Genomic DNA, 27,223 nt, shown 5'->3' with positions numbered 1-27,223 from the left:
AAACAAATCAATGAGATGGTGATGATAATAGATATGAACTCATTTAATACAAAAGGTTTAATTTAATTTAATTCCAATCAGACAACATTTGAAACTAATCAACACAAGCATCAAGTTATTCGAAAAATATACGAGACAATGTTATTATTCAATATAAACATTTAAAGGGTTTTATATGTAAAAATAATAAACATAATTATATAATTAAATGTTTTTTTGAGGGTGTTTTTATAAATTTCAATTTTCCTTCGTCACACGGCTCCCGCCTTCTTTGACCCGGGTGCCGAGTTGGTCTTAGCCCGCTCGGCGACTCGTTCCATTAAATAAATAAATAAATAAATAAATAATTTTAAATAAATAAGCAAACAAATAATAAATAAAGAATAAATAATAATAAATAAATAAATAAATAGATAGAGAGAGAGAGAGAGAGAGAGAGAAACGCACGGGAACCAGAAGACAGTAACAAGGTTTGAGAAAGAGAGCGAAAAGAGAGAGAGAGAGAGAGAGAGAGAGCAAGAGAGCGAAACCCTAGATCCGATCCACCAGATGAATTGCTAGGGTTTAGGGTTTTGGCAAGAAGGAATTCAAGCCAAAAGAGGGGATGATGGTGTCGAGAGGGCTCTTTGGGTGGTCGCCGCCGCATATGCAGCCGCTGACGCCGGTGTCGGAGGTGTCGGAGCCGCCGGAGTCACCGTCGCCGTACATGGACATTGGGGGAGAAGCGGTGCCTGTGGAGGAGGATGCGCCAGTTGATGAGCTCGAGGAGATCGAGCCACCACCAGCTGCGGTCCCTTTCTCGAGGTTGTTTGCGTGCGCTGATGGGCTTGATTGGGTGCTTATGGCCATCGGTTCTCTTGCTGCTGCGGCTCATGGGGCGGCGTTGGTTGTGTACTTGCATTACTTTGGAAGGATCATCAACCTTCTCGCCCGTCGCGACCACGACTTTGCTTTCATGACGGATGACATAATTCATGAATTCAAGAAGGTGGGGGAAAAAGAAGGATTTTTTTTTTTTTTTGGTTTTTATCAGGACAGTTCAAATTTTGGTACCACCGCATCGGATTATTATTCTTGTTATTTTTTTTTTATTAGTCTTTTATATCAGTTGATGCACACGTACAATTAATGCTATGTTAGGGCTTCAGAATGGAGCGACTTGAGGGGAATCCGCTTGTATAAATGTTCATATTACTGTTTTTTTCATTATCTGGTTTGCAACTATGGATTTACTAGAAATCATGTTTTAGTTAAATTTTTGTTTAGGACAAATACACACTCGTTATCAGGTTGGAAAGTTGTCTCTTTGACTGTACACTTGATTATGATGCTGAAAAGTACAATTTGGACACAAATTTCTTCTCTGTTTTCGCCAATGAAGATTTATTGTTATGTGAAATTTTCTTGTCTCTATTCGACCTGTTTGCTACTGATGTCTTGCATTTGTCATTTGGGAAATTTTCCTTTTGCAGCATGCCCTGTACATCATTTACATAGCTTCTGGTGTTTTTGCTGCTGGATGGATAGGTAAGGTCAAACTATAGTTCACTTGATTCTATGGATTATCTGAGATTATTTTATTTTATTTTTTTGGAGATTTGAAGTCCTTGGCACTAAATTGATTTATGTAACAGAGGTATCATGCTGGATCATTACTGGAGAGAGGCAAACTGCAGTCATCAGGTCAAAGTATGTCCAAGTACTGCTGAATCAGGATATGAGCTTTTTTGATACTTATGGGAACAATGGAGACATTGTTAGTCAAGTATTGAGTGATGTGTTGCTCATTCAATCTGCTCTCAGTGAGAAAGTAGGTGTTCAGCTTGTTATTGCTTTGGGTTGTGGACAAATATTTTTTGTTATGCATTACAATTCAATGGCTTGTTTTACTTCATCTAAAATTTTCTGGTCTTAAAATCAAATTGGTTACCTTCCAAAGCACTCCAATGTGGTGCATTATTGGATTATGTTGCTGATGACTCTACTTTATTGCCACAGGTTGGAAATTATATACATAATATGGCTACCTTTTTTGGTGGTCTGGCTGTTGGGCTTATAAACTGTTGGGAGATTGCACTTTTAACACTAGCAACTGGCCCATTTATTGTTGCTGCAGGAGGAATATCTAATATATTTCTTCACAGGCTTGCAGAAAACATTCAAGATGCATATGCTGAAGCAGCAAGCATAGCTGAACAGGTTTAGTTTTATCTTATTGCTCCTTTTTAATTTGAGAAAAGAAAACTAAATGGGGTATTTCTCTGGCATCCATTAATATGACCTTGAGTGGAGTGGTTAGTTTAACCAACCCAATTTATTAATGCTTAAAGACTGCTTAATGGTTAGGTTCCCTGTATCCCTTTAAGATTGCTGTGTGCTTCTACCTGCAGTAGAGCTCAGCATACTTGAAACTAGGGAGTTCTATTGTTGGTTTGCTCACATAAACAGATATATGAAACAGTCATATGAATATAATTTATTTACTTATGCAGGCTATCTCTTTCATTAGAACTTTGTATGCCTTTACAAACGAGACATTAGCAAAGTATTCTTATGCTACATCACTTCAAGCAACACTACGTTATGGAATAATGATTAGTCTTGTGCAAGGCCTTGGGCTTGGATTTACCTATGGACTGGCAATTTGTTCCTGTGCTTTACAACTGTGGGTAGGAAGATATCTGGTTACACACAATAAAGCTAATGGTGGTAAAATCATTACAGCTCTCTTTGCTGTAATTCTGAGTGGCCTGTAAGCATTTCCCCTTCTGAAAGCTTATATCTACTTGTTGCAATTCTCCATATCTATTGACCAGATTCTTTTATTTGTAGTGGACTAAACCAAGCAGCAACAAATTTCTACTCCTTTGAACAAGGAAGAATAGCTGCTTATAGACTTTTTGAGATGATAAGTCGTTCAACATCCACTGTCAATCAGGAGGGGAATACCTTGGCTTCTGTGCAAGGAAATATTGAATTTCGAAATGTGTACTTTAGCTATCTTTCTCGTCCTGAAATTCCAATACTGAGTGGCTTTTACCTCACTGTACCTGCAAGAAAAACTGTGGCACTTGTTGGCAGGAATGGTTCTGGGAAGAGCAGTATAATCCCTTTAATGGAGCGTTTCTATGATCCTACACTAGGTAACACTCTAATATGGCTTCTAGCTGGTGCTTGCTCTCCCAGGATATCCTGAGTGATGTGGCTTTCCTCATTTTTTTTGTTGGTGCAGGTGAAGTTCTTTTAGATGGTGAGAACATAAAGAGCCTGAAGCTGGAATGGTTAAGAAGCCAAATAGGATTGGTCACTCAAGAACCAGCACTTTTGAGTTTGAGCATCAGGGATAACATTGCTTATGGAAGATCTGCTACTTCTGATCAGATTGAAGAAGCTGCTAAAACTGCACATGCTCATTCATTTATCAGCTCGCTGGAGAAAGGATATGAAACACAGGTAGAATGCATTTTACGTTATGACATTTTTAACATGCTTCTAACTTAATTTATGCATTCAGGTTGGTAGGGCTGGTTTAGCTTTAACAGAAGAACAAAAGATAAAGCTTTCTGTTGCTCGATCTGTACTTGCAAATCCTTCTATCCTTTTACTTGACGAGGTCACTGGTGGGCTTGATTTTGAAGCAGAAAGAGCTGTTCAGGAGGCTCTGGATATGCTCATGTTGGGACGATCAACTATAATTATAGCTCGGCGTCTTAGTCTCATCAAGAATGCTGATTACATAGCAGTAATGGAAGAGGGTAAACTTGTTGAAATGGGTACACATGATGAGCTGCTGACGCTGGATGGCCTTTATGCTGAACTTTTAAGGTGTGAGGAAGCAGCAAAGCTTCCCAGGAGGTAATTTCTTTACTTCAACAAACTTATGAAGTAAGACCCATGTCATTCTTGTATGGTTATTTGGTCAAGGGGGTTCCCTAGTCACCTACACAGTTATAACGGATATTTTCAGGTGTTGATCAACCATGTCATAAATTTGAATTCCTTTTACTGATCGATATTTTATGTCAGTATGTGTTGGTTGATATTAGCTAGTCGCCTCGATTAAATAGCTGCTCTGGTTCACATAATTGGGTTCTCATCTCAGCATGCATAAAACCTGTAATGTAATTATAAATTAAAGGGGTGAGTTTTTGAAACTGTGATTTAGTGCAACCATAGATATCTCAGGACCCTTTCTCTGCGGCAATAATCTCATTTAGCTATCACAGCAGTTGATTTGTACTAAAAAAATGCTGACATGTATTTTCAATGACTTATTCTTTTCAAATACGCTAGTTCATTTTTTCAAGAAAGAAAAATCTTATTTTTCAGGATACCGATTAGAAACTCAAGGGAGTCAACAGCTTTTCAAGTTGAGAAGGATTCATCCACAAGCAACAGTTTCCAGGAGTCATCATCACCTAAAATGGCAAAATCACCTTCTCTGCAACGGGCACATGGAGCTCATGCATTTAGGCATATGGATACTGGTTATAACTCACAGGAATCGCCTAAGGTTCACAGCCCTCCTTCAGAGCATATGGTGGAAAATGGCTTGCCCTTAGTGTCAGTTGAAAGAGCACCTTCCATTAAAAGGCAGGATAGTTTTGAAATGAGATTACCTGAGCTTCCCAAAATTGATATTCACACAATTAATAGGCAATCTTCAAATGCTTCAGATCCAGAATCACCTATTTCACCTCTTTTGACATCAGATCCTACAAATGAGCGATCTCATTCAAAAACTTTTAGTCGCCCGCTAAGTCACTTTAATGATATTGCATCTAGGCAGAGAGAGGCGAAGGATTTGCACCAAAGGCCACCATCTTTTTGGAGGCTTGCAGAACTAAGCTTCGCAGAATGGCTTTATGCTCTCCTAGGGAGCACGGGGGCTGCTATTTTTGGTTCCTTCAACCCTCTTCTTGCTTATACTATTGCTCTGATAGTGGCAACATATTATCAACATAATTTCCGTGATATACGCCATGATGTGAATAGATGGTGTTTGATCATTGCTGGCATGGGTATAATCACAGTAGTTGCCAACTTTTTGCAGCACTTCTATTTTGGTATTATGGGTGAAAAGATGACGGAGAGAATTAGAAGGATGATGTTTTCAGGTAATTGATGCCATCTTTATAATATTGAATATGAGCAAATTGAGTTAATGTTATGATTCATGAATAATAAACCAACTTTTTGGAATTCTCTCTAGCGATGCTGCGCAATGAAGTTGGCTGGTTTGATGAAGAAGAGAACAGTGCTGATACATTGTCCATGCGCTTGGCTAATGATGCGACATTTGTTCGTGCTGCTTTCAGCAATAGACTGTCAATATTTATACAGGACACTGCAGCAGTTCTTGTTGCCCTTATTATTGGTATGTTGCTGGAATGGCGAGTGGCACTTATTGCGTTGGCAACTCTGCCTATTCTCGCACTTTCTGCAGTTGCGCAGGTATCTCTACTGTCCATATCTGTATCTTAATCAACATGGAGTGGATCTCTCCGTATTTGACATCGTGTTTTCAATTTTCCCTTCAATGCTTTCTTATGTTTACATGAATATGTTTTTCTCCTTGGACTGTAGTTCTTGTCAAATGTTTTGCATCTTTCCTTCTTTCCATTTTCAAGTTCTTCCTGACTATTTTATTAATGTTGGGTTTGTTCTGTACCACTTCCTATGGAGAGAGTGAATTTTCTTGCAGTATCCTTTCATAATTGACTGGGATGAGGTTTTAGAGTATATGATTTGCATGTTTATCATGAATACATTTTTGATTTGCATGTTTATGTAGCAAATTGTATGATTTCTTTTCTTTTCTTTTCTTTTCTTCTTTCTTTCTTATTAGTATTATTTAACAATGAATACCACTAATGACTTGCAGAAACTGTGGTTGGCTGGGTTCTCAAGGGGAATTCAGGAGATGCACAGGAAGGCTTCTTTGGTCCTTGAGGATGCTGTGAGAAACATTTATACTGTTGTGGCATTCTGTGCAGGTAACAAAGTTATGGAACTGTACAGACTGCAGCTTGGTAGAATATTTAAGCAAAGTTTTCTCCAAGGTATGGGCATTGGTTTCGCCTTTGGCATCTCACAGTTCCTCCTCTTCGCTTGCAATGCTCTTCTCCTTTGGTATACTGCACACTCTGTGAAAAATGGTCATGTCAAGTTAGTTACTGCACTCAAGGAGTACATGGTTTTCTCTTTTGCAACATTTGCACTTGTCGAGCCTTTTGGCCTTGCTCCATACATACTTAAGAGGCGCGTTCCCTCACTTCAGTATTTGAAATTATAGACCGTGAACCTAAGATTGATCCTGATGATAACTCTGGCCTTAAACCTCCTAATGTATTTGGGAGCATCGAGCTTAAGAATGTTGACTTCTGCTATCCAACTCGCCCTGAAGTTATAGTGCTTAGCAATTTTAGTCTCAAAGTTAGTGGGGGTCAAACAGTTGCGGTTGTGGGTGTGTCGGGTTCTGGAAAGAGTACAATAATTTCTCTCATCGAAAGGTTCTACGATCCTGTTGCCGGCCAAGTTTTATTGGATGGCCGGGATCTGAAGCTATTCAACCTGCGATGGCTGCGCAGTCACATGGGCTTGGTTCCACAGGAACCAGTTATCTTCTCAACAACAATAAGAGAAAACATCATATATGCCAGACACAATGCCACCGAGGCAGAGGTGAAAGAAGCAGCGAGAATTGCTAATGCTCACCATTTCATCAGCAACTTGCCTCATGGCTATGACACTCATGTCGGCATGAGAGGAGTAGAACTAACACCAGGACAGAAGCAGAGGATAGCAATTGCGCGTGTTGTATTGAAGAATGCACCTATCTTGTTGTTGGATGAGGCCAGCTCCGCAATAGAGTCCGAGTCGAGTAGGGTGGTACAGGAGGCTCTTGATACCTTGATTATGGGAAACAAGACGACCATTCTTATCGCCCATAGAGCTGCAATGATGAGACATGTGGATAACATAGTGGTGCTCAATGGTGGGAAGATCGTCGAGCAAGGAACTCATGATGCTCTGACGCAGATGAACGGCCTGTATGTTCGGCTGATGCAGCCACATTTCGGTAAGGGGATTCGACAACATCGGATTGTCTAGGCTGTGTGTAAACTATACTGGCTCTTCGCCTATTTTGGTCACAGGGAAAAATGGTTGCAGTGTCATTCATACCTCCCCGCATCTGGTCGGCCGGAAAATTGCAAATGAAATGAGAGCTGCTGATTCTGCTTTTTGCTCTTCTGGGCTGGTTTTCTTGTTGATAGTTGTTGACACTTGACACTGTAATTGAAATGCAGGATTAGAATTAGTTTGTGGAGATTGATTGTGAATGGAGAGGAGAGCATAGGACGCAGGTTGTGCTAGTACTTCTTGTTCTTAATGTATTTATTCTTTATGGAGGTTTACCACATTCTTCTTTTGGGTGTGCTTCCTCCATTGTGAATTAATTTGTTAATCAAAGGCAATGATGTTTATATTTTCCATGTGTCTTGTGTTTGGAGTGAAGTTATCATAACTTCTAAACATATCATTAAAAGCCATGATTAAATTGAAATAATTTTAAAACACTGCAAAAGTAAGAAGTCAATCAAAACATTTCATTATAATGAAAAACTCACAAAGCATAAAAATGACATATATATATATATAGTAATACAAAAAAATAAAAATAAAAAAATTTTTACCACATCACATCCGGACGGCATTGACAAGAGAGTTTCTGAATTGGTCTAGTTTCTAATATAATTCATTATATATATATATATATATTTACTTGGGACTGAACGAATTTATTTATTTATTGACCTCTTACACTAATTTGACCGGAAAATAATTATATATTTTTTTATTTAAAGTCAAAATTAATATATTTTTATTTAAAGGACTAAAAATAAAAAAAGACCTAAAATTTTGGATTTATCAAAGAGGTGATATTCTGGCCTGGGCCCATGGCCCATGGCCCATCTCTAAGGCAAGTACCGAAGTCGGCCCATCTCGAGTTCTCTACTGGTCGTGCTCGGGGTCCTAACTACCGGCCAATCTTGGGGGTCGTCTTCTTCTCCAGAGAACGACCGCTACTTCTCCATCGAAACCCTAGAAAACCCTACCTCATCCCTCATCCTTCTCCGTCATTACCAATGGCCTCCGATCCCAACTCCCCCGACGTCTCCGAACCGATCCCGAACCCTAGCCCCAAGGAGGAGGAACGTTTGGCCTCGATCAGCCTGGAGGAGCCAGAAGGCAATCATGTCGCTGTATCTCGTCTTTTGAGCAACGGATCATCACTGCCTGCTGACTTCCACGCGGAGGACGAGATCGAAGTCGTAGAGGAAGAGTTGTTGGGAGAGGGATCGTCTTCTCATGGTGGCGGTGGTTGGAGAGAGATATCGGAGCAGGATGGCGAAGCAGTGCCCTGTAGTCCTAGCAGCAGTGGGTATGCTGGTGAGAGAGGGAGCAGCGGGCCATCGAGTGGGATTGAAGAGGTTGATGATGGTGTAACCTTGCAAGATGATTGGGTTCCTCGAAAACGGCATGATGATGAGGTTTGTGGCTAAATTCGGCTGCTTTGTGTTCAAACTTTATCAATTATTGCATTTGCATTTTCTCTACATGAAATGAGCGAGGTTCTTATGTAGTAGCAATTGCTTCTCTTGAGTTGGCATAGACTGACAATTGAAGTGCAGGATGATGCCTCTGTTTCATGGAGGAAGCGAAAGAAGCATTTTTTCATACTGAGCCACTCTGGGAAGCCAATATACTCTAGGTATCTTGTTTTAGTTGAAATTCAATGTATCTGATTAAGCAGAATTGTGAAACTTATGTAGCTTTTTGATGGATTCTTAGGTATGGAGATGAGCATAAGTTGGCTGGTTTTTCTGCAACCCTTCAAGCCATTATTTCCTTTGTGGAGAATGGGTATGCTGTCACAACCAGCTAATTTGGTCACCAACAAATAGATTGCACCCCATCTGTTTGGGGTGGGCAATCTATTTTTGTTCAGCAGTTTATCTAACTTGTTTTGGTATAGTTTGTAGCAAAGTTTTTCCAATCTAATATTTTCTTGATTTCTTTCTCAGCGGTGATCGAGTAAAATTTGTGAGGGCAGGGAAGCATCAGGTTAGTTTTCCACTCTCGAGTTACTCTTTTAAGTAAGGATTACATCTTGCTCTTATACTTTGATTGTTGAAGTCATCATTCTTCAGTTATGGTATATGGTGAAGGAATTTGTAACTCTTGCCCATTATATTGTGTCAGGTAGTTTTCCTTGTGAAAGGCCCAATATATTTAGTATGCATTAGCTGTACTGAAGAGCCATACGAAGCCTTGAAGGGACAATTAGAGCTTATCTATGGGCAGGTATTACTATTTTAGATCATTCTCACTTGTGTTAATGCGTTTTTTTCTGTGACCTAAATATCATCTTTAGCCTGTGTGAGTTTGGCTTCCCAGCATTGCACCCATCGAATCTACTTATAGGTCTTTGAGCAATCACTGTTTCAGCTAATCTCTGGTGCTTTTTCTTTGCATGTTCTGATACAGATGCTCCTAATTTTGACAAAGTCGGTTAATAGATGTTTTGAGAAGAATCCAAAATTTGATATGTCACCCTTGCTTGGGGGAACTGATGCGGTTTTCTCCTCTCTGATCCATGCGTTTAGCTGGTCAGAACATTTCTATCTTATTGTTCTAATTTCCACCTTTAATCATTTATATCCTGGTAGTATATTTTTTTAGATTTTAACCGTATGGTCTTTTCACATGTAAGTTTTATTCTGAAAACTAAGTTATTTGTGATTATTTGTTGAAATTTACTTAATTATGAGTCTTAAAAAGCTTTCTTTTTATTTATTTTGATTTTAACTTTGTGAATTATTATTTTTTGTAATTATGGACATCAAGGAATAGAGGCCAACATGTGAAATTTGCCAGGGAATGAAGCTTAAGATGAAGCTTCTAATGTTCTTGTTTTTCTAAAATTTTCAGGAACCCAGCTACATTTCTTCATGCATATACATGCCTTCCTCTAGCTTACTCGACAAGGCAAGCTGCTGGTGCTATCTTGCAAGATGTTGCTGATTCAGGAGTCCTTTTTGCAATTTTGATGTGCAAGCACAAGGTCTGTATTATTGCCCAATCTCATGAAATGATGATTTTATTTTATTTTTATTTTTTCTATTTTATATGCTATTCCTTCCATATCAAAATTTTCTCTCTGTTATCCTGTACATCAATGCACCAATGGGATTCTTGTAGCATAGATATGTTATCACTGATTTATATAAATGTCAAAGTTTTTCATTCTTGCTTAAGAAGTGCTCTTTTTTCTAGTTGTTGTAAGTTGCTAATCTTTGAGCTGTATTGCGCCTTTCTAATTTGTGGGATCTGTGTTTAACATGTATACCAGTTTTCATGAAGATAACTTATTATCTCAAGTTTACTTATCTTGTTTATCATGTAATGTGTTTTTGTGCAATTGCTGCAGGTTGTCAGTCTTGTTGGAGCACAAAAAGCCTCACTTCATCCTGATGATATGCTCTTACTTGCTAATTTTATATTGTCTTCTGAATCTTTTAGGTATATGAAGAAGTGCATTCTTTTATGAAGTGCGCATATTCAGGATTTACCTAACTTTTGGTTCTCTAATGGTATTATTATTTTTGCGATTTGCAGGACATCGGAATCCTTCTCACCAATCTGTTTGCCAAGATATAACCCTATGGCGTTTCTATATGCATATGTCCATTATCTTGATGTGAGTTAAAATTGAATTTAGTTCCCTACTATATACATATTGTATCTTCTTCTCCTTCTGTGTACACTTTCATATTGTTTGTTTATTAAGATTCTCATGTAGTACAGTTTTTTTGACCCTATATTCCATGTACTGCCTTGTAACAGGAGGATACATACTTGACATTGCTTACTACCAGTTCTGATGCTTTCTACCATCTCAAAGAGTGCAGGTAGGCTTGCGGTTTTGTCTGATTTTGTCTAAACCTCTGTTTCAGTCGATCTGATTTCCAGTCAAGACTTCCATTCACCTTTAACTTGGTCCTAGCCACCTCAGTGGGAACTTATACTATGTTGGGACAAGAAGTAGTCAGGCCTGGATTATGTGGTTCTGGCTAGAGTTTATATCTTAGATCCTCACTATTATCTGTTGTTGCCTTAATTTTTATATCCTGTCCTCTTTCACTTATTCTCCTTGTTTCCATAGGCTTCGTATTCAGGGAGTTCTTGTGAAATCAAATGTTCTTGTTGAAGTTCAGAGATCTATGCTGGATGGTGGTCTGCATGTTGAGGACCTGCCCGTTGATTCTTCTCGCCGATCTAGATCTGTCTCACCTTACTCAAGTCAAGAAAATAACATATCTGGATCTCTTCGCCCTCATATGGGCCTTGGTGGTCCAGCTGGACTGTGGCATTTCATATATCGAAGTATTTACCTTGATCAATATGTGTCGTCAGAGTTCTCATCACCAATAAATAATTCTGTTCAACAGAAACGGTATTATAGCCATCGCTAAATCACCATTCTGAAAGTACTCCTTAGTTTTCAGTCATCTAGATATGTAGCTGCTGCAACCTTGATTAAATTTTGGTTATAATGCAGATTGTACAGGGCTTATCAGAAGCTGTTTGCTTCCATGCATGATAAAGGAACTGGTCCACATAAAACCCAGTATAGAAGGGATGAGGATTATGGTAAGATTTATTCTGGTTTACAATGAGTTGATCTCTTGTAAAACTGGATGGTGTTTGTGTTATAAATATATTTTTAGGAATCGGTGATGTCTGCACTAATTTTAAAGTAAAAATTTGAATAATTTGATTTCTGCTTTTGTTGCCCAACCAGGACCATAAATATATTGAATGTTCAAAACACCCTTTATTTCTCATATGGTAGTGTGCATATTTTTCTTAATACTTTGTAATCATCTCTAATTCTAGTTCAACTTTTTGTTACATGGCAGTCCTACTATGGTGGATTTGTTCTTCTGATGTCCATATTTTTCTTAATATGTTTTGATTATCTCTAATTCTAGTTTAACTCTTGTTACATGGCAGTCCTACTATGCTGGATTACTCAGGACTTTGAACTTTATGCAGCATTTGATCCACTTGCGGACAAGGTTTGATAATTTCGTGCATTTCTTTTTTGATCAATGAATGCATGTGCATCATATTTCTGTTGCATGGAGTCCACCGTGCATCACACTATTTGTTTTGCCACATTCAAACTGGTCTCAGAATCTTGTAGTGGAGCATTAGTTCAATTCTTGATCTGGAATCCAGCAGTCATGATCTTCTTTTATTGCTGTAACTTGTATCTTACAATTGAATTTGTCTGTGACTAAGATTTTCACATCTTTTTAAACGAAAATGCAGGTTTCTGCAATAAAGACATGCAATCGCGTCTGTCAATGGGTTAGAGATTTGGAGAATGAGATATTCTTATTAGGAGCCAGTCCCTTTTCTTGGTGATCTTTGCAGCTGCATGCAAGGTCTTATTATTGTTCTGCATCTAATAACTATGTTAGCATCTCTCAATACCGACATTATAGGTCCAGCTATATCATTGATTTGTATACCTGTTGAGTCTTATATGCCAACTTTATTCTTATACATAGAATTGTATATTATGATTTTGGAAAGTTATGAATATCTTCTCCAGCATGTTTTAGTGATCTGGTTTGATACCAAGCTGTATGAATGGGTAATTTTAGTGTATTATCGATCAAGTTTAAGTGAAGCCTTTTATTATTTCTTTCTCTTCTTATGTAAAATATGGGTTTCTAAGTTAGAGTGGATTGATTAATTTTTTCAAACTCTTGAAGTAAACTGTGAAATGAGATTTAATTGGGGTTCTTTAATATTTATAATTCTTCTGCCCGGCCCGGCCCGGCAGGGTTGGCTAGTCCATTAAAAAAAAAAAGGAAAAAAATAAAATAAATTAATTAACAAAAATTTAGAAAATTTCAAAGTACCATGAATTAAAAAAATCAATGGCTTGCACTTAATTTGTTGACTTGTTGAATTAAGTTGCCTACGTATCCTCTTGGGTGTAAGGAATCAAAGCCTACGTAGTTCTCTTATTTTGTGTAACCAATTGCCCACTTATCTATTTGTTAGAATCTTGGTCTTGGTCGGATTCATTGGCTGTTGTCGCATCAGGTGTGCTCATCATGTTATCCGTGTAGAAGAAATCACTAGCATCTGGGCTTTCTTGTTCTGTTTCTTGTTGCCGAACTTGAGCACGTTTCCAATCATCCGTGCAAACTTGAATTTCAATATTTTGTGGGGACAACTGTGAACGTGTCGTGTCCAACATGTTTCCACCCGCACTAAAAGTTTGCTCGCAAGCTACTGTAGATATAGGGCATGCAAAAATATCCTTTACCATTAGTGAAAGAATGGGGTACGGGTTTCCATTACCTTGCCACCAATGGAGGACGTTGAAGGTCATGTCTGTGTTGATTTCTTCCGAGAACCAGAAGGTAGTGTTCAAATACAAGTCGAGCTCTGTATACTGTGATTCCCTTGGCTTCTTCTTTGCTTGCTTCTGCCGGAATGATTCTCCTCCGCTACTGCTAGATTGTCCTACTGCTTCTCGTACAACCTGTGGGACTATATGGCTATATCTAATACAATAACTCTCATATAATTCAACAAGTTGACTCTTAGCATTAGCAACAATTTCATTGATATCCACAATGTTGTCGGAGTCCGATTCAGAATCTTGAGTATCTATGTCACTTATGGGCAAGCTTGTGGCAAATGGTTGGGAATCTTGTCCTCCATTGAATCCTAAGAATTTGTAATATGCTTTCAAATATTCTTGCAAACCTTCTAGCTTTTGCCTTGGATCAAGAACGAAAGCAACTAAAGCAATAGGAGGTATATTTTTATAATAAAGCAACCATTTAATCTTCATGGGGACCATACCAATAAACAATTGTGGATCTGATCTAAACTTCCAAAATTGTTCAGCCACATCAATAACACCATATAAAAATAAATGGGAAGTAGGAAAATAAACTTGCGAAAACAAATTCGTCCATGTGTTAAAAACTGAAAGCAAATCAATAATACGAGCAATAACTACCCATTGATACTCATATAAACAAAAGCCAACCAACGAATCATTAACAAAATTAGTCAACAATGTCCTGTAGGGAAATGTTGCACTAAGAAGCCGATAAGTAGAGTTCCATCTTGTTTTAACATCTTTAGGGAATCTTTTGACCCTCATGTTATGTGCTTTACAATAGTTAGCCCATTGTTTCATAAGGGTCATGTTTTTTCCCAGATAAGCTATGACTTCCCTAACAGGAAGTACAAATTCTTTAAGCTCTTCCAAACCACTTTGCACGCATAAATTCAAAACATGACAAACACATCTTATATGAAAATATTTGCCACCACATGAAGGCCTCAAAAAATCTTCTAAAGACCTAATTGAGGCCATATTAGCAGAGGCACTATCAAAAGAAATCGAAAAAATTTTAAACATTAAATTAAATTCTTCGATAACTCCACGAATAAGTCTATAAATATTATCGGCGGTATGAGACTCGTTGAACACCCTAAAAGCAAGAATACGCTTTTGGATATTCCACTTGTCATCGACCCAATGCGCCGTAATACCCATAAAAGTATTTTCATGAAAAACATCGGTCCATACATCGGAACATAAAGAAATAGAAGAGTTAAAAGTACGAAAATACTCACAAAGTTGTTCTTTACCATTCTTGTATTGTTTGAAAATTGTTCTTTGAATTATCCTTTGTGAAACCTTTTTGCATGCCGGTTGCAATGTGTCGTTGATGCATTCTTGCACTTGACACCGTTCAGCGAAATTGAATGGCAAGTGCTCAACGGAAATTGTCTCTGCAATTTTATCCCTATATTTTGTTTGCGAAAATGTAAATAGAGATGATCGAGAATCCATACCTTTGTCCATAGTGAATCTAATTTGGGACTGTGATCGAGTATGTCCAAGCTTGTCCGGGTGCTTCTTCTCTATGTGTCTGTTGAATGCGTCATATCTTCTTTTACAATGCTTAAATTCCGAACCACAATAATTACATTTACCATGTGTTAAAATGGCATCATTATTATACAATTTTGAAAAATGAGTTTTAAAAATGCTATATTTGAGGGCGGTATCCGTGGAGTTATTTGTTTGTCTGGTTTGTGAGGGTACATCGACTGGCACCGATTCCATTGGGCTCTCAACATCCTGAAATTGATGGCTCTCTTGAGTAGATGTGGGAGTGGAGGCCGAACCAGCAATGCTTTTGTCTTTCGAGCTTCCACTACGTGAAGCCATTTTTTAATGTCTAGGAGAAACAATGAAAAAAATAACAAAATATAAAAATAAATAAATTAATTAATGTACATATCTACAAGGAACAATTCCAAGTCATACAAATATTTCATGCAAATATTTAAAAAAACACTAAAAGCCACAAGTCTATCACAATTATTTCATGTAATAATTTTTTAAAAAAACAAGTTTACAAAACTGCAAATAATAATTTCACGTATTTTTTTAAAAACCAGAAATCTAAAGTAATAATTAAAATAAATATATTAAGAATACAAGTAATAATTTCATTCAAGTCTACAACAATTATTTCATGCAAATATTTTTATTTTAAAAAAAATCTACAAAATTACAAATATTAATTTCATGCATTTTTTTTAAAAAATCACAAGTCTAAACTCTAAACTAATAATTAAAATAAATATATCAAGAATACAAATAATAATTTCATTCAAGTGTACAACAATTATTTCATGCATATATATATATATATATATTTAAAAAACAAGTCTACAAAACTACAAAGAATAATTTCATGCATTATTTTAAAAACCACAAGTCTAAACTAGCAATTAAAATAAATAGATCAAGAATGCAACTAATAATTTCATTCAAGTCTACAACAATTATTTCATGCAAATATTTTTTTTTAAAAAAAACAAGTCGATAAAACTACAAATATTAATTTCATGCATTTTTTTTAAAACCACAAATCTAAACTCTAAATTAATAATAAAAATAAATATATCAAGAATACAAGTAAAATTTTCATTCAAGTCTACAACAATTATTTCATGCAAATATTTAAAAAAAAACTACAAATAATAATTTCATACATTTAAAAAAAACACAAATCTAAAGTAATAATTAAAATAAATATATCAAGAATATAACTAGTAATTTCATTCAAGTTTACAACAATTATTTCATGCAAATTTTTTTAAAATAAATCTACAAAACTACAAATATTAATTTCATGCAATTTTTTTTAAAACCACAAGCTTGAATTCTAAACTAATAATTAAAATAAATATATTAAGAATACAAGTAATAATTTCATTCAAGTCTACAACAATTATTTCATTTAAATATTTAAAAAAAAACAAGTCTACAAAACTTCAAATAATAATTTCATGCAATTTTTTTAAAAACCACAAGTCTAACTAGCAATTAAAATAAATAGATCAAAAATACAACTAATAATTTCATTCAAGTCTACAACTTAAAATTATACAATGATACAATAATTAATTTCATACAATTTTTTTTTAAATAAAACAAGCCTACAAAACTACAACTAATTAAAATAAATAAATCATGACCAACCTTGTTAATTGGTGAGCTTCGAAATGAAAGAAATTAAGAGATAGTCCAAATCCAAATTTGTACCACTCCAAGCCTCCAAGAATCCAAGTATCAAATTGCAATATTAAGCCTTCAAAGTGTTAAATTGCAATATTAAGACTCCAAGACTCCAAATCCAAATTCTCTCAATATTAAACCTTATGAGATTGAGAGTATATTAAGTTGGGAAAGAATGAGATTATGAGAGAATTAGTGTAGGAGAGTTGGGAAAGAATGAGATTAAGAGAATGAGAGTAAGAGAGTTGGGAAAGAATGATAATTGATAAAAACTATGAAAGGGTATGAATGAGGGGTATATATAGAAGTTTTGAATAAATTTGAATTATGAAAAAAAAAATTGAATTTTGAATTTTGAAAAAAATTTTTTAAAAAAAAATTTGAATTCCCCAACGGCTAACCAACGGCTATACCCGCCGGGTTAACCCGGCGGTTGCAACTCGGTTCCAAACCGGGCCCTGACCCGGCGGGTCAACCCGCCGGGTCATGGGTTGGGGTTTCCCCAAACCGGCCCGGCCCGTCTTGTTTTGGACGGCCCGTGCCCAGATGTTACACATCACGTGCGGACGAAAACAAACGGCTGTGATACATCGAGGTCATCATCGAACAAGATGGACGGTGGCGGGGACCCACAAAACGACCAAGTCGGCGGCCAGCAACATCACCGCTAAGATCTCCACAGCCAGTCAATCAATCCACGTGGCATTCACACAGTGAATCGGAGGCCCGCCCTCAGTGCAAGGGCAACCGACATCTGTCCACTTGATTCCCGGCGTTCCCCGTCACCACCTCTCTTGGGTATTTATACAAACACCTTCAGTGCAACTCCCAAACTACACACAATGCCGATCAACAAGATCGCCATCGGAGCTCCGGCAGAGGCAAGCCACCCTGACACTCTCCGCGCCGCCCTAGCCGAGTTCATCTCCATGCTCATCTTCGTCTTCGCCGGTGAAGGCTCTGGAATGGCTTTCAGTGAGTAATTCAATCAAACACCTTGTGTGCATTCATGTATATATATATATATATTGATTCAATCTATGTATGTATGTATATATATATGTATAATGTTAGGCAAGCTAACGAATGAGGGGGCGACGACGCCGGCGGGGCTGGTTGCGGTGGCAGTGGCGCATGCGTTTCGCGCTGTTCGTGGCGGTGTCGGTGGGGGCGAACATCTCCGGTGGGCATGTGAATCCGGCTGTGACGTTCGGAGCGTTGATCGGTGGAAATATCACGTTTTTTAGGGCGATGTTGTATTGGATCGCTCAGTTGCTTGGATCGGTAGTCGCGTGCTTGCTTCTCAAGTTCGCCACCGGCGGCATGGTAACCAAAACACCCCCCTTTTATTGCATGCAATCTTTTGCATATAACACCCTTATTAATTAATTAATTAATTAATTATTATTATTATTAAACTAGATTTTTTTTAAATTAAAAAAAAAAACTAATTTTGTTTAACTTTATATATTTTAAACTCTAAAATGAACAAAAATAAATAGAACAAAATATTAATAACCTAATAGTATCGATCCCATTATGAAAAATGAGCGTGAGATATTTAAAAGATATCGAGTTCAAGTCTCACTGGATATAGTGACAATGAAAATCCGTAATTATAGTCAGTTTTATATTAAAAAATATTTAAATGTAATAAATTTGAAAGTTTATATAATTTTAAAAAATCAATAATTTATCATAATTAATGTTTAATAAAGCTTTTTATATTTTTAATAAATATAAAGAAAACACATCCTTCAACTATTGGGAGCCCAAAACCTCTCTCATTCTTTTATAATTTTTTTTATTTGGAGATTGATGGATGGAAGAGCTAAAAATAAATAAATAAATAGTAAAACTCTTGTAAAATTTTAATTTAATTTTTAATTTAATTTTTAATTTTTAATGTTTGTATTATAATGTGGAGCAGGAAACAGCAGCGTTCGCGCTGGCGGCGGACGTGAGCGCATGGAGGGCGGTGGTGCTGGAGATGGTGATGACCTTCGGCCTTGTCTACACCGTCTACGCCACCGCGCTGGATCCCAAGAAGGGTGACATCGGCGTGGTGGCACCAATAGCCATTGGCTTCATCGTCGGTGCTAACATCCTCGCCGGCGGCGCTTTTGACGGCGCGTCCATGAACCCAGCTGTCTCGTTTGGGCCGGCGCTCGTGAGTGGCACGTGGGATAACCACTGGGTTTACTGGCTTGGTCCGTTCGCCGGAGCGGCGGTGGCGGCGCTTGTTTATGACTTGGTTTTTATTGGCCAGAGAACCCATGAACAACTCCCTGTTGTGGATTATTGAAAGAGATTTCATGTTTTGTTTGCATGTCTCTCTTTTGCTTAATTTCTTGTCTTTTATTATTATTATTTTTTTTTATTAATGTTCCTTTTGAGTTAGTGTTTAATGAAAGTTATGGGTTTGGTATTTTAAGTCACATGGTGCATACTATGTTATATATATATATATATATATGGATCAAAACAGAAATAACTAAAAAAAAAAAAAATCTTTAATCCTTAACGGCCATTTGTAATTGTAATTATAAAATTATTAAACAAAAAAAATTTAAAAAAAATTGTGAGCTTATTTTAATGGTACAATTTTTTTTAAAAAAAAATTAAGATTTGATGCATCTTTGTTCTATATTTATCCTGATATCATAATATGCACATATCTTTATGTAAGTTGAGAGTAGTTTGTATGTAAAATAAACAACAATTATTTTGCTTGTCAATTAATTACACCAGCTCTAAGACAAAACCACTCAGTAGATTCTTTGACTACATATACATACACATACTCAGGAGGAACCAGTCATCTCTCATATGAGCAAGTTATAACATAGTTCCAATCATAGTTACAGAACTAGTTTACTACTGCTACAACAGAATGGTCACAAATGGACTTCTTGATGTTAATCAATGCCGATTATCAGACAATCAATTTTTTCTTTTTTTTTAAAAATACTTCTATTCGAATCTATTAATGGTTGCAAATGGACTTCTTGATGTTAATGGTGATAAATACTGCTGGTGTTTTATTACCTCATGTTCAGATTTCAATCTATCTTCTGATTCCATTCCCTTCACAAGGTCAGCTATGTGAGGTGTTCGTAGTTCCTCGATTGAAGACCAGCTGGGAAGAAGAACTGATGTCTTCTTCGGAGTAGCAGCGGTTGGAAGATCAACCTGAGAGCAAGAAAGTTCAAAGAATGACAATCACAAGAATGTATCAAGAAAAAATACGCACAATGTGCTACAATCTGTCTGCAAAACAAGTGAAATGCGCACAATCTGTCTGCAAAACAAGTGAAATGCGCACCAAGTACTCCTTCAAAAGTTGTTCGTCTGCCAAGTTTCTTATTTCCTTTATTCTCTCAGAGTGGTCATGTTGCAAATTTTTCAATTGGTCAGAGCAAGTGGTTGTCATAGAGTTCATCGTTTTGCTAGTTTCAAGATCCAGCAAATGTGAATCTGACATTATGCATGAGAGATTCATGAATTAGGTAAAAATTTTAGTTATTAACATAAGAAAGAGTCCTAAGTTGAAAACTATAAATGCAAAATATTCACCCTTGGCATTAGTCAGAAGATGCGATGTTCCCACTTCAAAATCGACATCAGTGCAGGAAGACACTGACACGAATTCCTCAAGAATATTTTTGTTTTCTTGCTGTATTTCCCTGTTGAAAAAGAAAGGTAAATACAAATCACAATTAGAAAGGAAAACTATGACAAGAAAAATAAATGGAAACAAGGAAATGGCTTACTCTACAGAAGAAACAATCTCCACATTATGATCTTCATTAAGCTTGTTTACAGATAATTGAGCCACCTCCCAATACTGCATAGACTTATCCACTTCCTTGGAGCTTCAAATAGGAGGATAACATCAGAGACCAACAAGAAATAATTAATGTAATTGAGTTCATCACTAATAGTCTAATTCTAAACGACCATCCATATTTTTAAAAAACCTTACCATGATTGAATGATGTTCTCCATCATAGCCCTAGTTACAGCAGCTGAAGTTTCATTCTCGTAAAACTGTTTTTCAACCTTCTCGATCTGTCCAATAAAGTCGCTTTTCACATTAGCTGAAACTTTCTGCATGTCAGCCATTTCTATCTGCAACATCTTTTTTTCTTCCACATTCTTTATTATTCATGTTGTGTAATGCCGCCAAGACCTGGTCAAATGAAAGAGAGATGTGTTACAAATAGCATATAAACTGTGTAATCCTGAGTTAACCAAAGAAGCAACTGACCATATTATCTTTTGTGCTTGTTAGGTTTCTTAATATCCCAGCAATCTTTTCAAGAGCAGCATTTTCCTCCTTAGCAGATAATTCCTGTATAGAATAAAATTACAACAGAATCTTAGTCATGGTCAATGGCTTAAGATTACTGCGTTCATACAACTAGAAATAAGACTGACCTTAAACTTGGTCTCAAAAACTTCTAACTGATGTGATCTTTCCATTTGATTTTCTTCAACAGTTGCTGCAAGCCTAGAAGCTCTTTCTTGCAAGTCATTAAAAAAATCAATTGTGGTCCTCGAGATCACTCGTGTTGAAACAAGACTCTGTTTCAGTCCCTGCAGTTCTCATATGGTTTTTGGTATTATTTTTCAGCAACGAAGAGTCTAGAGAGCAACACAATCTGAATCCAGAACATGTAATAATTTACCATCTCTTGTTGACAAGCTGAAACAGCCAACAATTCTTTTTGCTCTTCTAGAGAAGTTTGTACATCACTCAGAACCTGCTCAGCCTCTGAAACTGCGGTAATGAGAAACTGCAAGTAGCATACCTAGTTAGTCATGCATTTCTGATAAATGTCAAATTACACCTTCAAAATATCAAGTCAACTCTAATATTCGATACTTGCATTCTCGACAGAAATCATCTGGGCTGAAATTGATAATTTCATCTGTTCCAAATCTGACAAAGATTTCTTGTGAAGTACATTAGCCAGCTTTCTCATGCCTTGAACTCCAGAAGCATATACATCTTTGATGTTAGCAATCCGCAGCTCCAGATTTCTGGTTGCCTACTATCATGGTAGCAATGTATGAGAATTGAAAACCACATAAAGCTTATCTTTCACATGCATAGTTTGGAATGTCACCTCTGATTTTGTAGAGAGGAATGAGTTAAAATGCTCTTCCATAGATCTCAATACTTGCTGGTGTTGACAAACTGACCCAATCACAGTCTTATGCAAGTCCTTTAGGCTCTGATCAAGGTGAGAACCAAAGTTCAGAACCAACCCCTGATTTTCTGTCTCAATCTTAGTTTGCCGTTCTGTACACAAACAACATTTTCAATCAGGCCCAAAGCTTTTGATAAATTATATATAAAACAGGAAAATTGAAATTCTTTGTGCAAAGATGGCTGTTACCTGTTTTTGCTAAAAGTAGAGACATGTCTTCTGAAGCACTTTCCAGGTTGCTATGCATTTGTTTTGCACGTTGAAGAATGGCATTCTCTAATATATCATGAAAATTAGAATAATGTCAGATGCACTCCATAGGAATAACAAACTCAGTTGGCTGTTGTAACTTACCTGATTGTAATAAATTTGATATGATAAATTCCTTCTCCTTTAGCATCAAGTTAGTCGTGTTATACACTCCTTGAAGATCTTGCAAGGTTTTCTTACTTTTTTCTGAACTTTCCTATACCATGGAACTGAGAGTAAAAATCATGCATATTGAGCAAATAATTCAACTATCAGGCAGCCATTTACCTTACACTTCTGGATCTCACTTTCCATATCCAAGTTGTGTTCTTGTTCTGCTTGGTAAAGTTCTTGGAATTTCAAGGCTTCCTAAAAGTAAGAGGGGAATTAATAATCCATCTGTATATGCATATAAAATGACGCTAAAAATATTCTACCTCAGAGTTTCAGCTACCTTTCTAAGGAGATCAACATTGGATTCCATCTGTTCAATCTTTTCACTCATGGCCTGTGATATGGGAAGAATGGTAAGCGGTTGTGTCAACAATAACAGATTCCTAAATGGCAGGCATGTACAGAAGATACTTGAGTGTTTTATGAAAATGACCTTCCTTTCTGCTTCATCCCGAGCAAACCTTTCAGGGGGAATGTAGACACCATTCTTTTCTCTAGCAGCTCTTACATCTGATACATAGAACAAATGAGAGATGAAAGTTTATGACAACGATTTTTAAGACATGACAATAATAAAACCTCAGGCATTTGTAGACCTTGTTTCATCCTCTCAATTTCCGAGTACAGATCTTTGAGAAGCACAGACTTGGATACCTTTCGGTTGGCCTACACAGCAAAAGATTTTGGGTTTTAAATGAGTTAAAGGTTGGATCAACTTATATGCTAGGCAAATATATCTAACCTCTGGTTTGTTTCTGATGCTTTTAGCACGATATGCATAATCAAGTGTGCTCATTGTTTCTTCTAAACAAAGGACAGATGGAGATATAGTTGCTATTATGCAGGTTTTCGATTTCCCTCCCAAAGAATCTCTCAACAGTCTTGTTAGCTTGCTGTCTCTGCTCATAGTTGATATATTGACAACAGTGATTAGCAAAAGAATAATAAAACAGAATTGGGTGCAATAAAGCAGAAAATTTATAGAGATCTTAGGATAGCGACCTGTATGGAACATGACCAGAATGTTCCACAAGTGCAGTTATTACACGACCAAGTGTTAGCAAACTCTTGTTCATTTCTCCTGCTTCCCTAGCTCGAACCTATGTATTTATACCAATGTCAGAAATAACAGAAGTAATCCATAAATAGTGCAAATTAGAGGCCTGTGTGTCTGCTAAGATTGAAGACAAGGAAAAAGGCTAGCAAAGACATCTCCTACAAATAACCTGATATCCAAAATTTCCAAACATCGGCTGAATCCAAATGAACTATGTTAAAAGAATATAATATTAATCGCAGTGCTTAATTATTCTCGTTCCTAAAAACGAAAAAAAAAAAACCTAGTTAAGATATTCACCATGCAGCATTTTTTGGTGTCACAATTTTCACTAAAATCAAAATACTATTATTTATTCCCTGGGCCTCCTTTGTGACTCATTTTCTCAATATGGGCAAGCAATGGAAGAAAAATCTAGATTTTCCAACAGAGTGCATCACCCATGACTGACACCTTGGTGAGAAATGACTATTTTAAGGCAGTGGTTATCTGCTTAATGCCAAACAGAGAAAATATTCCATTAAAATCTACAAAGAAACGACATACCTCTCTCACGCCGGATTTGGATATATTCTCTGATCCAGCCAGATCAACCAGGTTCAACCGACCACATTTTATGAGCTCTTCATTTCCTAGTGTCACTTCTTTCACATGGATTGTTATAGAAAAGATGGAATGAGATCGGCTGCAGAAAAGAAAATTGAATTTAATTCTATGATACACATACAATATTTCAGAAAATAAGTGAAATAAAACTTTCACCTGCTTTGCTTGTTCAGCATAGTGTCAGTTATGCGTCTCTTTGCTGATCCACGCTCTAACAGATTGAATATATCATTGGCACTGTATACAACCTCCTCCTGAAGTCCTCTAATTATGGCCCCACCCTTGCCATCTTCCATCAGAGATATTGGCCTCCTTTGTTTCTCATCCATAGTTCTAGAATGCTCTTCAGATACTAACAGATCAGTTATTTCTTCATTGTACAGCTCCAGGAAAGTTACTTTCATACTATAATCAGACTTCTGTGATTCTAGCGCATCAAAAATATGGCGCACGGCTCTAGGGATAACACCAGCATCTCCAGAGAAGTCTCCACCCTGGAGCAAATAATAAGTACATTAATCATCAATGATTTAAAGGCCATTTACATGAGAAACAGTATCAATTTAGGCTATTGTCACATACCTTAAATTTCATTTCTCCCTCCATTGTGTAAGTTTTGCCTGTGCCTGTCTGCCCATAGGCAAAGACTGTGCAGTTGTAACCCTCAAGGACATCCTTGACAAAGGGTGAGATAGCATAGTCGTATATTGATCTTTGTTGTGCCTTGGGCCCAAATACCTGACAAAATGTTAATCAAAAAATGAGAAGAGATATTGGGCAACCTTGTTGCCTGGAGCAAAACAAGCTATGAATTAGAAAGCAATCACTCACCTTATCAAACAAGAACGTCTTTTCCACTTGCTTATTAGCTGAATTCTGAAAGACAATGACTTCTTTCTTTTGTTCAATGCAGGATATTGCTTTCTGAACATTCAATCTTTGTTCTTCATCACTTAATGGCCTGCAAGCCCAAGCAATCACAAACCAAATTGATAAAGTGGACAGGAAACCAAAATTCTTGTCCTACTCACGTTTAGTTGATCTTCACAAAGTTCACTCCACGTTGGCTAACTACAATTTATTTTTTCCACCAGCATATTGTTTACAAATTAAATCATCATGCAAAGTTTCCATATACTACTTGAGTTGATGTTAAAAACTGTGGCCTCATAAATTTAGCCACGGAAGTGCCAGGAAGTTGGTTGTAGCTTCTGAGTGCTAAAGAATAAATGAACTAAGAAATTGAAGAATGAGGAGCATGCTTCTCAAACTAAGAGGCCAATACATATAAACAACAAAGATATCATCCAAAATAATGTCTTTACTAGAAAGTATTAGCCTAACCTGCATCTGAGAACTACTTGGACATTAACTTCTTTATCTTTATCAAACTGGATTGCAGGTGAGCTCCCATCAGCCCATCTGAGATCCAATGACCGTCTCTCTGTTCGGGGAGTGAGAAATGGTGCCGGAGAAGGCGGGGGCAATGAAAAACCCTAATTTCCGATTCAGACTGGAAGTAACTGACATGATTCCCCACAAAAGAAACCTAACAAAGAAAGCCTAAAACAATCAAACCAATAACTCCCATTTCATAGCCGTAAGACATCAAAAATGGCAAACATGCTAAAGAGAATCACAACTCCAAGCATCGATAAAAACAAGAAAAACAAGAAAATGATGACAAAAGGAACAATTCAAGAAGTAAAACAGCAACCTTTTTACTCAAGAACTATCCCAAAAAAAAAACAACCTGCAAGAAAAAGAGGAGAATTTCTCAACTACCTTGACTACAAGCAAATCAAAATAAATATTACTGAAATCCTAAAAGTAGAAACGCTTCTACACAAGAAACGCCAAAAAAATCTACAATAAAAACCTAAAAAAGAGAAGGAATTGCTCAAGTTTCCTGAATAGAAAGCAAATCAAAAGAATTACAGTGACCCTACTACTCAAGAAACACAAAAATTTCTTCAAGAAACCCTTAAAAAACTAAAAAAATAAATTAAAGTAGCATTTCCCAACTACCTGAGTACAAGAAAAATCAAACAAATATGACAAGAAAACTAAAATCCAAAGCTCGGATTAAGAATTCCAACAAAAAAAAAAACCAGAAAAATTTCAAGAAAACATTGAAGAAAACCTAGTGAGAGTTCTCATGTACCTGAGTATAATCAAATCAAAGATAGATAAGACGAGAAATTCAAACCCTAAGCTCGAATTGGGGGAAAAATTTCAGAGAGAGAGAGAGAAGCGATGACGTAATGGAAAAAAGTAGCCGTTTGTTAAAAGGCGGCAATCGAAAAGGCCAAATGGCAGATCTATCGTTTCAAATCAATTATGAAGTAATGGAATGGTAGGAGAATAATGAATGGGCAGACTCAGAGTTGGATTTTCTGGGTTGATAATAATGTTGTAGTATTTTTGTTCATTCACTCACATTAATTGGTTTCTAAAATAACTATTGAGTATGCACGGGATAAGACTCTAATTTAACTCATGTGATATATAAGAGTTAATAAATCTTTAAATAGTTATTAAACATATATATTTGTTCATTGACACCTTTTGTAGAGTGACAGTTATTTTGTCCAATATATATAGCAAACATCATCTAGGACATTTATTGTCACACCCACCCCCTTCTACGGAGTGAAATGCTAGACCCATCGCTTAAAAATTCCCTTTTAACCTGAGCGACACCCCTGCTTTTTAAACAAAATCGGACCTCTGATCACGATTTACAATTTCACACCAACTACGAGTTCAAATACATACATCTATGAATCTGATACACTCAAATTTTGCATACAGCGCTACTGAGATCACAACAACCATAAGTAGAAAAGAAAGGAAGGGGGGACCCATCGCAATCCCTGGATTCAACCCCGACTAGTCTCTATACTCAATCGTGCAATCTAGGGTCCTCGCTCCCGCAGCTTACAGAGACATTCGGGTTGGTGTGAGTGGGCTTAATAATTTCAAATACTTAAATCATGTATATATAAAATATATAAATACTCAATCGCTTTCAAATAATTTTCCAAAATACCAGAATTCTAGCAAAATACAATCTTTAAAGAATTTTCGAAACATAAATTCAACATAAATCAACATCAATTTGATTTTCTCAGAAAACACAAATTTCGTGAGAGACCGCCTCATCACAATTCAAAAATAACATAACTCTCAAATTCAAAATACATGAATACCCAA

The 27,223-nt window shown here is 36.7% G+C and overlaps 4 protein-coding genes across 4 annotated transcripts; 3 read left to right on the top strand and 1 right to left on the bottom strand.

Annotated features, from left to right (window-relative positions):
* Window positions 1–430: 430 nt before the first annotated feature.
* Window positions 431–7,496, top strand: LOC120273494 (ABC transporter B family member 6-like). The gene is given in 12 exon segments (XM_039280123.1): window positions 431–988; window positions 1,473–1,527; window positions 1,635–1,810; window positions 1,999–2,199; window positions 2,493–2,752; window positions 2,833–3,143; window positions 3,233–3,453; window positions 3,515–3,855; window positions 4,330–5,117; window positions 5,213–5,454; window positions 5,885–6,263; window positions 6,266–7,496. Coding segments are annotated over 12 exon segments (4,206 nt in total). The 5' UTR covers window positions 431–604; the 3' UTR covers window positions 7,114–7,496.
* A 538-nt stretch (window positions 7,497–8,034) lies between these two features.
* On the top strand, window positions 8,035–12,703 carry LOC120273894 (vacuolar fusion protein MON1 homolog). Its single transcript, XM_039280635.1, has 14 exons — window positions 8,035–8,555; window positions 8,697–8,776; window positions 8,857–8,928; window positions 9,090–9,129; window positions 9,268–9,369; window positions 9,553–9,674; window positions 9,997–10,129; window positions 10,496–10,587; window positions 10,684–10,765; window positions 10,912–10,976; window positions 11,231–11,521; window positions 11,627–11,718; window positions 12,082–12,146; window positions 12,403–12,703. The coding sequence occupies exons 1-14, from the start codon at window positions 8,151–8,153 to the stop codon at window positions 12,496–12,498; spliced, it is 1,737 nt and encodes a 578-aa protein (XP_039136569.1). The 5' UTR covers window positions 8,035–8,150; the 3' UTR covers window positions 12,499–12,703.
* A 4,397-nt stretch (window positions 12,704–17,100) lies between these two features.
* Window positions 17,101–19,139, top strand: LOC120273043 (probable aquaporin TIP1-2). The gene is given in 4 exon segments (XM_039279680.1): window positions 17,101–17,680; window positions 17,780–17,844; window positions 17,846–18,031; window positions 18,636–19,139. Coding segments are annotated over 4 exon segments (759 nt in total). The 5' UTR covers window positions 17,101–17,547; the 3' UTR covers window positions 19,011–19,139.
* Window positions 19,140–20,696: 1,557 nt separating this feature from the next.
* LOC120273319 (kinesin-like protein KIN-5B) lies at window positions 20,697–26,875 on the bottom strand. Its single transcript, XM_039279942.1, has 20 exons — window positions 26,786–26,875; window positions 25,352–25,503; window positions 24,839–24,968; window positions 24,590–24,745; window positions 24,164–24,501; window positions 23,948–24,086; window positions 23,347–23,444; window positions 23,087–23,243; window positions 22,941–23,010; window positions 22,778–22,854; window positions 22,625–22,678; window positions 22,459–22,539; window positions 22,276–22,387; window positions 22,111–22,197; window positions 21,838–22,013; window positions 21,598–21,759; window positions 21,397–21,504; window positions 21,146–21,304; window positions 20,976–21,059; window positions 20,697–20,897 (listed from the first exon to the last, which is right to left on the bottom strand). The coding sequence occupies exons 1-20, from the start codon at window positions 26,873–26,875 to the stop codon at window positions 20,823–20,825; spliced, it is 2,505 nt and encodes an 834-aa protein (XP_039135876.1). The 3' UTR covers window positions 20,697–20,822.
* Window positions 26,876–27,223: the final 348 nt, after the last annotated feature.

Source organism: Dioscorea cayenensis, chromosome 12 (assembly GCF_009730915.1).
Source record: "Dioscorea cayenensis subsp. rotundata cultivar TDr96_F1 chromosome 12, TDr96_F1_v2_PseudoChromosome.rev07_lg8_w22 25.fasta, whole genome shotgun sequence".
Taxonomy (NCBI): domain Eukaryota; kingdom Viridiplantae; phylum Streptophyta; class Magnoliopsida; order Dioscoreales; family Dioscoreaceae; genus Dioscorea; species Dioscorea cayenensis.
The sequence above is the reverse complement of the archived record's forward strand: the minus strand, read 5'-3'. Positions and strand labels throughout refer to the sequence as shown.